This window comes from Nerophis ophidion, linkage group LG08 (assembly GCF_033978795.1).
Source record: "Nerophis ophidion isolate RoL-2023_Sa linkage group LG08, RoL_Noph_v1.0, whole genome shotgun sequence".
Lineage (NCBI taxonomy): Eukaryota > Metazoa > Chordata > Actinopteri > Syngnathiformes > Syngnathidae > Nerophis > Nerophis ophidion.
In genome coordinates this window covers 1,653,562-1,665,951 of record NC_084618.1, presented here as the reverse complement: position 1 = coordinate 1,665,951, position 12,390 = coordinate 1,653,562, and the positions used below count along the sequence as shown (strand labels likewise).

At 39.8% G+C, this 12,390-nt stretch overlaps 1 protein-coding gene across 3 annotated transcripts in view; it reads left to right on the top strand.

Moving 5' to 3' along the window:
* The window catches only part of LOC133557180 (eukaryotic elongation factor 2 kinase-like), a 50,680-nt gene that overhangs the window by 8,644 nt on the left and 29,646 nt on the right, over window positions 1–12,390 (top strand). For 2 of the 3 annotated variants that reach the window (XM_061907446.1, XM_061907444.1), the window contains exons 2-4: window positions 318–559; window positions 650–706; window positions 2,646–2,746. In XM_061907446.1, coding sequence (XP_061763430.1) covers window positions 335–559; window positions 650–706; window positions 2,646–2,746 — 383 coding nt within the window. In that variant the 5' untranslated portion in view covers window positions 318–334. The remainder of the gene's footprint in view (window positions 1–317; window positions 560–649; window positions 707–2,645; window positions 2,747–12,390) is intronic. The other variant, XM_061907445.1, reaches the window with a different exon arrangement.

Genomic DNA, 12,390 nt, shown 5'->3' with positions numbered 1-12,390 from the left:
TGTCAAAGGAAACTTAGTTTTTTATATTGCAAACACAAAATGTGCAAAAAAAATATATTTGATGTGAAGTAATTGGAGCTTTAAATAGGTCAATAATTCATGACATTGATTTTTATTTTTTTTTATCAATGATAGTTTTAAAAAAACAGCTTGCATGGCAGCTTTGTGTTATTAGAGTCAACATTGCAACTTTTTATCGTTACATTTCAACTGTTTGCTCTTTTGATCCACTTTTTATGTGTTTGTTTTTTGGATCAATAGCATTTTTAGCCTAATTCTGAACCAAACACTGCTCATAAGATGTCTGGTCTTTTTAGGATCCACGGTGGACACGATGGAGGACGACCTGATGTTCAGCATGGAGGAGGAGGGGAGCGCCACCCGGCCGCCGATCGCACAGCGTCTGACGTCCCTCACCACAGACGAGGAAGAGGACGACGACGACTTCATCTGCTCCATCCTGGACGACCCCACCAGGGAGATCTGCCAGTACATGCAGAACATGGTCAACAACCGCCAGCTCTCCGACTCCTTCCCCAAAAGTGGCTTCTCCTACAAGGTGGGCCTCGCTTGCAGGTCTCCATTGCACGGTTGTCCCGCTCCCGCTTTTGCAGGTGTGATGAAAAGCTGCCTTTTCTCCGCCTCTTAGAGTGACGCAGACAATGTGACGGAAGGTTCGTACAAGGTTTTGTCAGAGAGTGCACGGGTATGTTCCACCTTTTTTAAACAATCTCACTCTCTTTCCTCCACCTGACCTGTCTCTTCACTTTGGACTATCACATCTTTTCATCTGCATCTTCTACCTACAAACCCCGTTTCCATTTGAGTTGGGAAATTGTGTTAGATGTAGATAAACAGAATACAATGATTTGCAAATCCTTTTCAACCCATTTTTAATTGAATGCACTACAAAGACAAGATATTTGATGTTCAAACTCACAAACTTTTTTTTTTTTTTGCAAATAATAATTAACTTAGAATTTCATGGCTGTAGCACGTGCCAAAGTAGTTGGGAAAGGGCATGTTCACCACTGTGTTACATCACCTTTTGTTTTAACAACACTCAATAAACGTTTGGGAACTGAGGAAACTAATTGTTGAAGCTTTGAAAGTGGAATTCTTTCCCATTCTTGTTTTATGTAGAGCTTCAGTCCTTCAACAGTCCGGGGTCTCCGCTGTCCTATTTTACGCTTCATAATGCGTCACACATTTTCCATTGGAGACAGGTCTGGACTGCAGGCCAGCCAGGAAAGTACCCGCACTCTTTTTTTTACGAAGCCACGCTGTTGTAACACATGCTGGATGTGGCTTGGCATTGTCTTGCTGAAATAAGCAGGGGCGTCCATGAAAAAGACGGCGCTTAGATAGCAGCATATGTTGTTCCAAAAGCTGTATGTACCTTTCAGCATTAATGGTGCCTTCACAGATGTGTAAGTTACCCATGCCTTGGGCACTAATGCACCCCCATACCATCACACATGCTGGCTTTTACACTTTGTGTCCATAACAGTCTGGATGGTTCACTTCCCCTTTGGTCCGGATGACACGATGTCGAATATTTCCAAAAACAATTTGAAATGTGAACTCGTCAGACCACAGAACACTTTTCCAGTTTGCATCAGTCCATCTTAGATGATCTGGGGTCAAGAGAAACCGGCACCGTTTTTGGATGTTGTTGATAAATGGCTTTCACTTTGGATAGTAGAGCTTTAACTTGCACTTACAGATGTAGCGACAAACTGTATTTGGTGACAGTGTTTTTTTGAAGTGTTCCTGAGCCCATGTGGTGATATCCTTTAGATTAGATAGTTGATGTCGGTTTTTGATACAGTGCCGTCTGAGGGATGGAAGGTCACGGTCATTCAATGTTGGTTTCCGGCCATGCCGCTTACGTGGAGTGATTTCTCCAGATTCTCTGAACCTTTTGGTGATATTATGGAGCGTAGATGTTGAAATCCCTAAATTTCTTGCAATGTCACTTTGAGAAAGGTTGTTTGACTATTTGCTCACGCAGTTGTGGACAAAGGGGTGTACCTCGCCCCATCCTTTCTTGTGAAAGACTGAGCATTTTTTGGGAAGCTGTTTTTATAGCCAATCATGGCACCCACCTGTTCCCAATTAGCCTGCACACCTGTGGGATGTTCCAAATAAGTGTTTGATGAGCATTCCTCAACTTTATCAGTATTTATCGCCACCTTTCCCGACTTCTTTGTCACGTGTTGCTGGCATCAAATTCTAAAGTTAATGATTATTTGCAAAAAAAAAAAAAAGTCTATGAGTTTGAACATGAAATATGTTGTCTTTGTAGCATATTCAACATGAAAATGGGTTGAAAAGGATTTGCAAAAGTGGGCGACGTTTGTGTACGAGGGAGACGTGGCGAGGAGTTGGGTTACGCGGCGAGGATTTGGAGTCGTTCCTGACATGATAGACGACTCCCCCCGCTTGCAGAGACAGCTATTTTCAGGGGGCGTTCTTGGCCTCCTCCCCGAGCTAACTTGTGTTCTGAAAAGATTGTTTCAAGATTATTTACATCATCCTTCCTTCCTTTCTTTGTGCTTCCTCTTCACACGGTCACAAAAGTCACCCTCTCACAACGTGCGCGCATTGTAGCCGCCTTTAACTCCATGTGCTTGTCATGACAGGAGACGTGGAAAAATGCGGTGAAAAAAGCCAAAGCCATGCCGGACCCCTGGGCGGAGTTTCACCTGGAGGACAAAGAGACAGAAGCGTGCTCACGCTACAGGTGGGACTCGCCTACTCCCAGTACAACCGACTGTAAACTTGGGGTTCTTTAACCCTTTTTGGGTTGTAATACACTTTTCCACCACTTGTGGCAGTAATGACAATATCAGACAAAAAGAAGACGTCTGGGGCTGCAGTCATGAAAAAAATGTCTTAAGTGCAAAAAATATGACTAAAGTGGTGAAGCTGTTTTTCATTTGCACTTTTATTTTATTGGCTGTTTATTTAAGAAACATATTTCATTCTATTTATGGTCCTGCGATGAGGTGGCGACTTGTCCAGGGTGCACCCCGCTTTCCACCCGAATGCAGCTGAGACCGACCCCAAAAGGGACAAACGGTAAAACATGGATGGATGGATTGTATGTATTAATAATTTATTTTAGCACTGTGTTATTGTATTTACCAAATTTTTTCGGGCAATAAGGCGCACTTAAAATTAGAGATGTTGTCGGCCGATAAATGCTTATAATATCTGAAATTATCGGTATCGGTTTCAAAAAGTAACATTTATGACTTTTTAAAACGTAGAGAGAAGTACAAAGCGCCAATAAACCTTAGAGGCAGCAGAGTTTTTTTTTTCCAAAGTACAAACATTTCGCACAATTTATCCATTTATCCATCCATCCATTTTCTACCGCTTGTCCCTTTTGCTATCTCCATGCAAATTTAATATTTGAGGGTGGTTTCAGTGCATAAACATTAAACATTGGTGTCGCCTACTTAAAAAAAGTGTCTAATCGATTGATTTCCTACATTACCTGAAGGTAACATGATAGACCACACCCCCTATCCATTTTTTTGAAGCTGTCTGTAATTATGTCATGCCCCTCTCAGTTGATGACACGCCCCTCAAACAAATTTCAGGCTAAAAAATTAATCTGGGAAAAAATTTAGGTCTGAAACTGCAAATAAAAAGTATATATTTGAATTCCGTAAAAAAACATAAGCTAAAAATATATAGTAATAATAACAAAATTACAGCTGCAAGCAGCGATGGACGGGACCGACTTTTGCTGGTGTTTCCTGCCTTTACCCATTCAACATATCTTTACCTGCACATTACCTACCTTCCTTGCATCCTGGGGTCACACTGGTGCTTCTTTCTTTCACCCGTACACGTCGGTGCTTCCTGCCATCACCCAGACAACATATCTTTACCTGCACATTACCTACCTTCTCTGTATCCTGGAGTCAAACTGGCGCCTCCTTCTTTCACCCAGTCAACATATCTTTACCCGCACAGTACCTACCTTCTCTGTATTGTGTGGTCATGCTGGTGCTTCCTGCTTTTAAGCGGCCATCTTGAGACGGCAGCAGCGCAGCACCATCAGCGCTGAAGTTCTTTGAAAGCTTGTAAAATCAAAACCAGAGCAGTTAGAAAACTTTAATCAGAAGGGTTCAATCTCTTTCCTGTGCGAGTTAGAAGCTGACACAACAAACGTGCTCAGAGGAGATAATGTTTGAAAAAAGGTGACAGGTTTTTACAACATTTTTGTTTTGAAGGGGTAATTGCCAACTTCCTGTTGATTTTTGCTGAAGGATGTAAATGAATGAAATGTAGGTCTAAGTGAGACCTACATAGAGGGTTTTGTTTCATGTCTCTCTGACATTCCTACCCGAAGTTACAAGCAGTTGTGTCTGTGTTTTCTTCCTAGGAGGAGTTTTGTCTGTGTTTTATTCCTAGGGGGCGCTAGAGCGCAATTCTGAGTTTTGGGGTTTGGTTGTTTTATTAAATCGCAATTTTCGCCAGTCCTGATGTGTGTGTCCCGTTTGGTGAGTTTTGAAGCATTTTAAGGGGGTCAAATTCCAGCTCAAAAAGGCAAAAATTAATTTTTTTTTAGGAAACTTTTATTTTAAAGGGGTTTTTGCCAACTTCCTGTTGATTTTTGCTGAAGGAGGTCAGTGAATGAAATCTAGGTCTAAGTCAGACCTTCATAGAGGTTTTTGTTTCATGTCTCTACGACATTCCTACCCGAAGTTACAAGCAGTTTTGTCTGTTTTTTCCTAGTTTTGGGTTTTGGTTTTTTGATTAGATCGCAATTCTTGCCAGTCCTGATGTGTGTGTTAAATTTGGTGAGTTCTGAAGCATGTTAAGGGGGTCAAATTACAGCTCAAAGAGGCGGCGGTATAATAATAATAAAACATTAGAAATACAAAAGGGTCCTCTGTCCCAAAGGGACATTCGGTCCCTAATGACAATGAGCTTTATTACACTACAAATGAAGCAATACAAATACCAATAAAAATATCACTATTGATAATGAACAATACCAATAATTGACCTCTATTATCAACAATACAGTTGTTGAAATGCAACAATACATATACGTAGTGATAACCACAGATGCAGAAGAATGCAGAAAAATGGAGGGGGAGAATGAGAAGTAACCTAAAGCTACTTTAGTGTGAGATCTCAAACACCATGTGAACCTGTTTTGGCTCACCTTTGTCCTCACCTGTCCTCACTCTTTTTTCTTTTTCCAAATATAAATACCTCCTTGCTGTGCGGTTCACATCTGGCTGCTCATCAGCATGCACAGCGCCACGTATCTGCACAAAAGACACACGATGCAGGAGGAGTTGAGTTTCGCCGAGTGGGCATATAATGTCAGCCAATGGGGCGAGGGGAAGGAGTGGCGGGTATTCATGTGCTAAATTTACCCTCCTCCTCCTTCTCCAATGCCGCTTTAGTATCACAGAACTTTGTGTTCCCAGGCTGAAGTGTTGTTGTTTTTTTTTCGGCCAAAAACACTTTGGAAGAGACTTTGTATGTCCAGTTTAATGTCTGCAGCTGCTGCACACACCCTGCCAAGCCAAACACACACTAGCTCACCCAGTGGTATGTGTGCTGGGCAAAGATGAACTCAACTGGAGTGCAGCAATACTCCCTGTGCATTGGTTTATCCGTCTCAAACCTGTTCAACAAGTCATATGGCGGAACATTGCTTGTTTAAACCTCTTTAGGCCCAAGCTGTTTGTTTACATGATTATTTGTATTGCTCTTTGCTATTTGGGCTTATTGGACCTTAATTAGAATACAAACTAAGAATCACATTTTGATATGATGTACTTAGTCCATAAGTACACAAGCGTGTACTTCATGTTTAGTGACGTGCTAATTTTTATTTTTACACTTTTTTTTCCCCAAATTCCATTCCATGTTGTACTCTTCTAACACCACCAGATGGCAGTATAAGTGTCCACATAAGTGGCCGTAAGACCCCAATTCAGTAGTGTACACAATTTTGGAAAGTAAGAGCTAAAAGGTGCTGTACACGCATGTGGCCACTAAGGCTTTAGAATTATTGCAACGTGTTCCAAAAGGTACCGACAGTTTGTTCGTTTCCATGTATTTCAATGTTACATTTTTCTAATTAGGACAATGGGAAGTTTAGTGTGTATAACAATGTAATATAGATAAGGGGTTTCATAAGTGTGGCCCGGGAGCCATTTACAGCCCGCACTTTGAGTTTTGTTGCCCCGCCATATGTTGTCAAAATAAAATATAAAAAAAAACTCATTAGTGCAGTCAATTATATATATATTTTTTAATTGGGAAAATCAGGGGTGTCCAAACTTTTTGACTTGGGGGGCCGCAAAAAATTGGGCTAAAAAATTAGGTCGGGAGAAGGGATTCATAAATAACTGACAAACATATATGAATATATATATAATAATAAACAGTATACCGTATTTTCTGGACTATAAGGCGCACTTAAAATCCTTTTGTCCCCCCTCAAAACTCGACAGTGAGTCCTGTAGCTCGCTGCGCCTAATGTACTGAATCATTTTGGTTGTGCTTACCGACCTCGAAGCTATTTAATTTGGTAGATGGTTGAATGATAAGTGTGACCAGTAGATGGCAGTCACACATAAGAAATAGATGTAGACTGCATAATGATGGCAGTCACACATAAGAGATACATGTTGACTGAAATATGATGGCAATAAACAATATATATGTTTCTTAAAGTGTCAATAAAAATACAGATTTACCACTTAAGTCATCATTTTTGCTAGAGATGTCCGATAATGTCGGACTGACGATATTATCGGCTGATAAATGCTTTAAAATGTAATATCGGAAATTATTGGTATCGGTTTCCAAAAGTAAAATTTATGACTTTTTAAAACGCTACTCTGTACACGGACGTAGGGAGAAGTACAGAGTGCCAATAAACCTTAAAGGCACTGCCTTTTCGTGCCGGCCCAGTCACATAAGTGAATTAGTGGATTATATTTATGTAGCGCTTTTCTTTAGTGACTCAAACCGCTTTTACATAGTAAAGCCCAATATCTAATCTACATTTAAACCAAAGGGGGTGGCACTGGGAACAGGTAGGTAAAGTGTCTTGCCCAAGGACACAACATCAGTGACTAGGATGGCGGAAGTGGGGATCGAACCTGGAACCCTCAAGTTGCTGACACGGCCACTCTACCAGCCAAGCTATACCGCCCCGTAATATCTACGGATTTTCACACACACAAGTGAATGCAAGACATACTTGGTCAACAGCCATACAGGTCACACTGAGGGTGGCTGTATAAACAACTTGAACACTGTTACAAATATGCACCGCACTGTGAACCCACACCAAACAAGAATGACAAACACATTTCGGGAGAACATCCGCACCGTAACACAACATAAAGACAACAGAACAAATACCCAGAACCCCTTGCAGCACTAACTCTTCCGGGACGCTACAATATACACCCTCGCTACCCCACCCTAAAACCCCTCCCCCCCAACACCGCCCATGTCAACCTCCTCATGCTCTCTCAAGGAGAGCATGTCCCAAAGTCCAAGCTGCTGTTTTGAGGCACTTTGTGACTTCAATAATAAATATGGCAGTTTCATGTTGGCATTTTTTTTTCTCCATAAGTTGAGTTGATTTATTTAGAAAAACCTTGTTACATTGTTTAATGCATCCAGCGGGGAGTCACAACAAAATGAGGCATAGTAATGTGTTCATTCCACCACTGTATATGTCGGTATTGGTTGAGTTGGACAATATCAGATATTGGCACGAAAGCCATTATCGGACATCTCTCATTTTTGCGCTTAAGAAACTTTTCTATGACTTGCGCTCAAGACTTCCTTCTGTTTGTTTGATATGTTCATTACTGCCACAAGTGGTGGAAAAGTGTATTACAACTGAGTACCGCTGCATCCCATACGGACCTCTGCTGAAGAAACTGATTGGTTTTTGGCGGACCCTGTAGTTTAGAACAGACTTGGGCAAATAAAGGCCTGGGGGCCAAATGCGGTCGTTAGGCTTTTAAATCTGGCCTGCCAGACATTCCCAAATAATTTTTTTTAGTTCTTTAAGACGTAAAGTGAAGCTGCCTTCATGATGTGTACTCATCTTTTATAATGACCGCAAGTCTTCAACTACACTAAGTATTTCAATGCTTGGAATCTGCACTTTTGCAAAATAAACTAGTTACTATGGTCATCTATTTAGTTACTATGGTCATCTAATTAGTTACTATGGTCATCTAATTAGTTACTATGGTCATCTAATTAGTTACTATGGTCATCTAATTAGTTACTATGGTCATCTAATTACTTACTATGGTCATCTAATTAGTTACTATGGTCATCTAGTTACTATGGCCATCTAATTAGTTACTATGGTCATCTATTTAGTTACTATGGTCATCTAATTACTTACTATGGTGATCTAATTACTTACTATGGTGATGTAATTAGTTACTATGGTCATCTAATTAGTTACTATGGTCATCTAATTAGTTACTATGGTCATCTATTTAGTTACTATGGTCATCTAATTACTTACTATGGTCATCTAGTTACTATGGCCATCTAATTAGTTACTATGGTCATCTAATTACTTACTATGGTCATCTAGTTACTATGGTCATCTAATTAGTTACTATGGTGATCTAATTACTTACTATGGTGATGTAATTAGTTACTATGGTCATCTAATTAGTTACTATGGTCATCTAATTAGTTACTATGGTCATCTAATTACTTACTATGGTCATCTAGTTACTATGGCCATCTAATTAGTTACTATGGTCATCTAATTACTATGGTCATCTAATTAGTTACTATGGTGATCTAATTAGTTACTATGGTCATCTAATTACTTACTATGGTCATCTAATTAGTTACTATGGTCATCTAATTAGTTACTATGGTCATCTAATTACTTACTATGGTCATCTAATTAGTTACTATGGTCATCTAATTAGTTACTATGGTGATCTAATTAGTTACTATGGTCATCTAATTAGTTACTATGGTGATCTAATTAGTTACTATGGTCATCTATGTAGTTACTATGGTCATCTAATTAGTTACTATGGTCATCTAATTAGTTACTATGGTCATCTAATTAGTTACTATGGTCATCTAATTACTTACTATGGTCATCTAATTAGTTACTATGGTCATCTAATTAGTTACTATGGTCATCTAATTAGTTACTATGGTGATCTAATTAGTTACTATGGTCATCTAATTAGTTACTATGGTGATCTAATTAGTTACTATGGTCATCTATGTAGTTACTATGGTCATCTAATTAGTTACTATGGTCATCTAATTAGTTACTATGGTCATCTAATTAGTTACTATGGTCAGCTATTTAGTTACTATGGTCATCTAAGTCCCAGCAGCTCAGACCAGGCACCAAGCAGTGTGGGTGGGCAGCGTTTCCACAGAATGTCATCTTAAAATGTGGGTGTCAGGGACAGACGCGGAAGGAGATTTTTTACAACAAAGTTCTAAAACTTAGTGATATATCAAATGTATCAGATTTTATGTGGTTTTTTACCTTTCGCTGTTTGCTGCATTTTTGTTGCATTTTGCTTGATAGTAAAATATGTGGATGCAGAGGGGGTGTGACGTTCATATGTTGTCAATATTCAGTGTTTTATCGTTCATAGTTAATAGTGTTCATTTTTTATTTTCATGTACATTCTGAGTGTTTCATTCAGTAAAAAAAAAAGTTAATTCCATTCCGTTTTTAAGACGGTCAGTCATAACGTTTTTAGCATTATTGTGAGGTTTTGCATTAGTGTCCCTAAAAATCAGATCAAAATCAAGCCCCCAGACACATTTTTTCTCTAAATGTGGCCCCCCTCCCCTTAGTCAAAATAATTCCCCAGGTCTGAGTAAAGTAACTGCTGCTCCAGTCTAAAGAGTCTGTAGTCTAAAAGTGTGGAAACCCGTGGAAAGTATCAGCTCAGTTGCTTATAACACCAAATAAGCTTTTCATGAGGCGTTCATGGACTTGTTTATAGGCTGCAGATAGAGGTCTCCTGCATCACAAACGCTGCTTTTTTTGCAGCAGATAAAATAAAGACTTGATAGCGTGTGGGTCGTCCCACAGCCCAGTCTTTTTCAACCACTGTGCCGCGGCACACTAGTGCAGTGGTTCTCAAATTTGGATAAGCGTACCCCTGGGGGTACTTGAAGGTATGCCAAGGGGTACATGAGATTTTTTTAAATATTCTAAAATTAGCAACATTTCAAAAAACCCTTTATAAATATATTTGTTGAGTAATACTTCAACAAAATATGAATGTAAGGTCATAAACTGTGAAAAGAAATGCAACAATGCAATATTCAGTGTTGACAGATGGATTTTTGTGGACATGTTCCATAAATATTGATGTTAAAGATTTTTTTGTGAAGAAATGTTTATAAGTAAGTTGATGAATCCAGATGGATCTCTATTACAATCCCCAAAGACATCACTTTAAGTTGATGATTACTTCTATGTGGAGAAATCTGCATTTGTAATAGAATCACTTGTTTATTTTTCAACAAAAGGTTTTTAGTTTTTTTTATATATATTTTTACAAATAGTTGAAGAAAGACCACTACAAATGAGCAATATTTTGCACTGTTTTACAATTTAATAAATCAGAAACTGATGACATAGTGCTGTATTTTACTTCTTTATCTCTTTTTTTTCAACCAAAAATGCTTTGCTCTGAATTAAAAAAATGTTCACAGGTGGTACATGACTGAAAAAAGGTTGAGAACCACTGCACTAGTGTACCGTGAGATATTGTTTGGCGTGCTGTGGGAAATGATGTCATTTCACCTAATTGGGTTAAAAATATTTTTTGCACACCAGTAAATGTCCGTGCTGTCAAGAGCTCAGCAGAGTAACCGTGTAATACTCTTCCATGTCAGTAGGTGGATGCAAGTAGCTAATTGCTCTGTAGATGGTTTGTCGTGATCACATTATGCCGACAACAGCGGGAGGCAGCGTGCAGGCAAAAAAAAAAGGTATCCAATGCTTAAACCAAATATAAACAAAAGGCATTGAAGGCCTACTGAAATGCGATTTTCTTATTCAAACGGGGATAGCAGGTCCGTTCTATGTGTCATACTTCATCATTTCGCGATTAGCAATATAGGTCTAATCCATTATTATTATTATTATTATTGCCATATTTTTGCTGAAAGGATTTAGTAGAGAACATCGATGATAAAATTCGCAACTTTTGGTGGCTAATAAAAAAGCCTTGCCTGTAGCGGAAGTAGCAGACGATGTGCGCGTGACGTCACGGGTTGTGGAGCTCCTCACATCTGAACATTGTTTACAATCATGGCCACCAGCAGCGAGAGCGATTCGGACCGAGAAAGCAACGATTTCCCCATTAATTTGAGCGAAGATGAAAGATTCGTGGATGAGGAAAGCGAGAGTGAAGGACTAGAAAAAAAAAAGAACTAGAGAGGGAAGATCCTGTACGGGGCGCCGTGGCAGCCATGGGGGTGGCAGGACCACTCAGCCAGGCCCAACTGCAACAAGGAGTAGAGCCATACCGCTTTGAACCTCGACGGTGACGGTCAGGAGGACGCTGCTGATATTGATGCTGGAGTAGCACACGACATAGATCGCCTTCAGAATACAGTATGGTAATTGTATTTTTTTAATGAAATGATCGCTGCATAATACACTGTACTTTGTGTGTGTGGTCCAATCCAACCGTGTTTGCTGGACATCTCTGTTCCATAGTAAAGCTTGACTGTCCTCTTTCGGGAATGTAAACAATGAAACACCGGCTGTGTTTGTGTTGCTAAAGGCAAATCGCTTCCCACCTACAGCTTTCTTCTTTGATGTCTCCATTGTCCATTGAACAAATTGCAAAAGATTAACCAACACTGTGGAACTTTGCGATGAAAACAGACGACTTAATAGCTGGGCACGGTGCTGGCACAAAATGTCCTCTACAATCCATGACGTCACGCGCATCATACCGAGATGTTTTCAGCAGGATTTTTCGGCGCAAAATTTAAAATTTCACTTTAGTAAGTTAACCCGGCCGTATTGGCTTGTGTTGCAATGATAAGATTACATCATTGATATATAAACTATCAGACTGCGTGGTCGCGAGTAGTGGCTTTCAGTAGGACTTTAAGGGTGGCGAAGCAAAACCAAACTAAAAACTGAACTGGCTGAAAAGTTAACAAAAACAGAATGCTGGACGACAGCAAAGACTTACAGCGTGTGGAGCAGACGGCGTCCACAAAGTACATCCGTACATGACAATCAACACCAAAATAGGAGCGCAGGACAACAACTAAAACGCTACACACAGGAAAACGCCCAAAAAGTCCAAATATGTCAGGGCGTGATGTGACAGGTGGTGA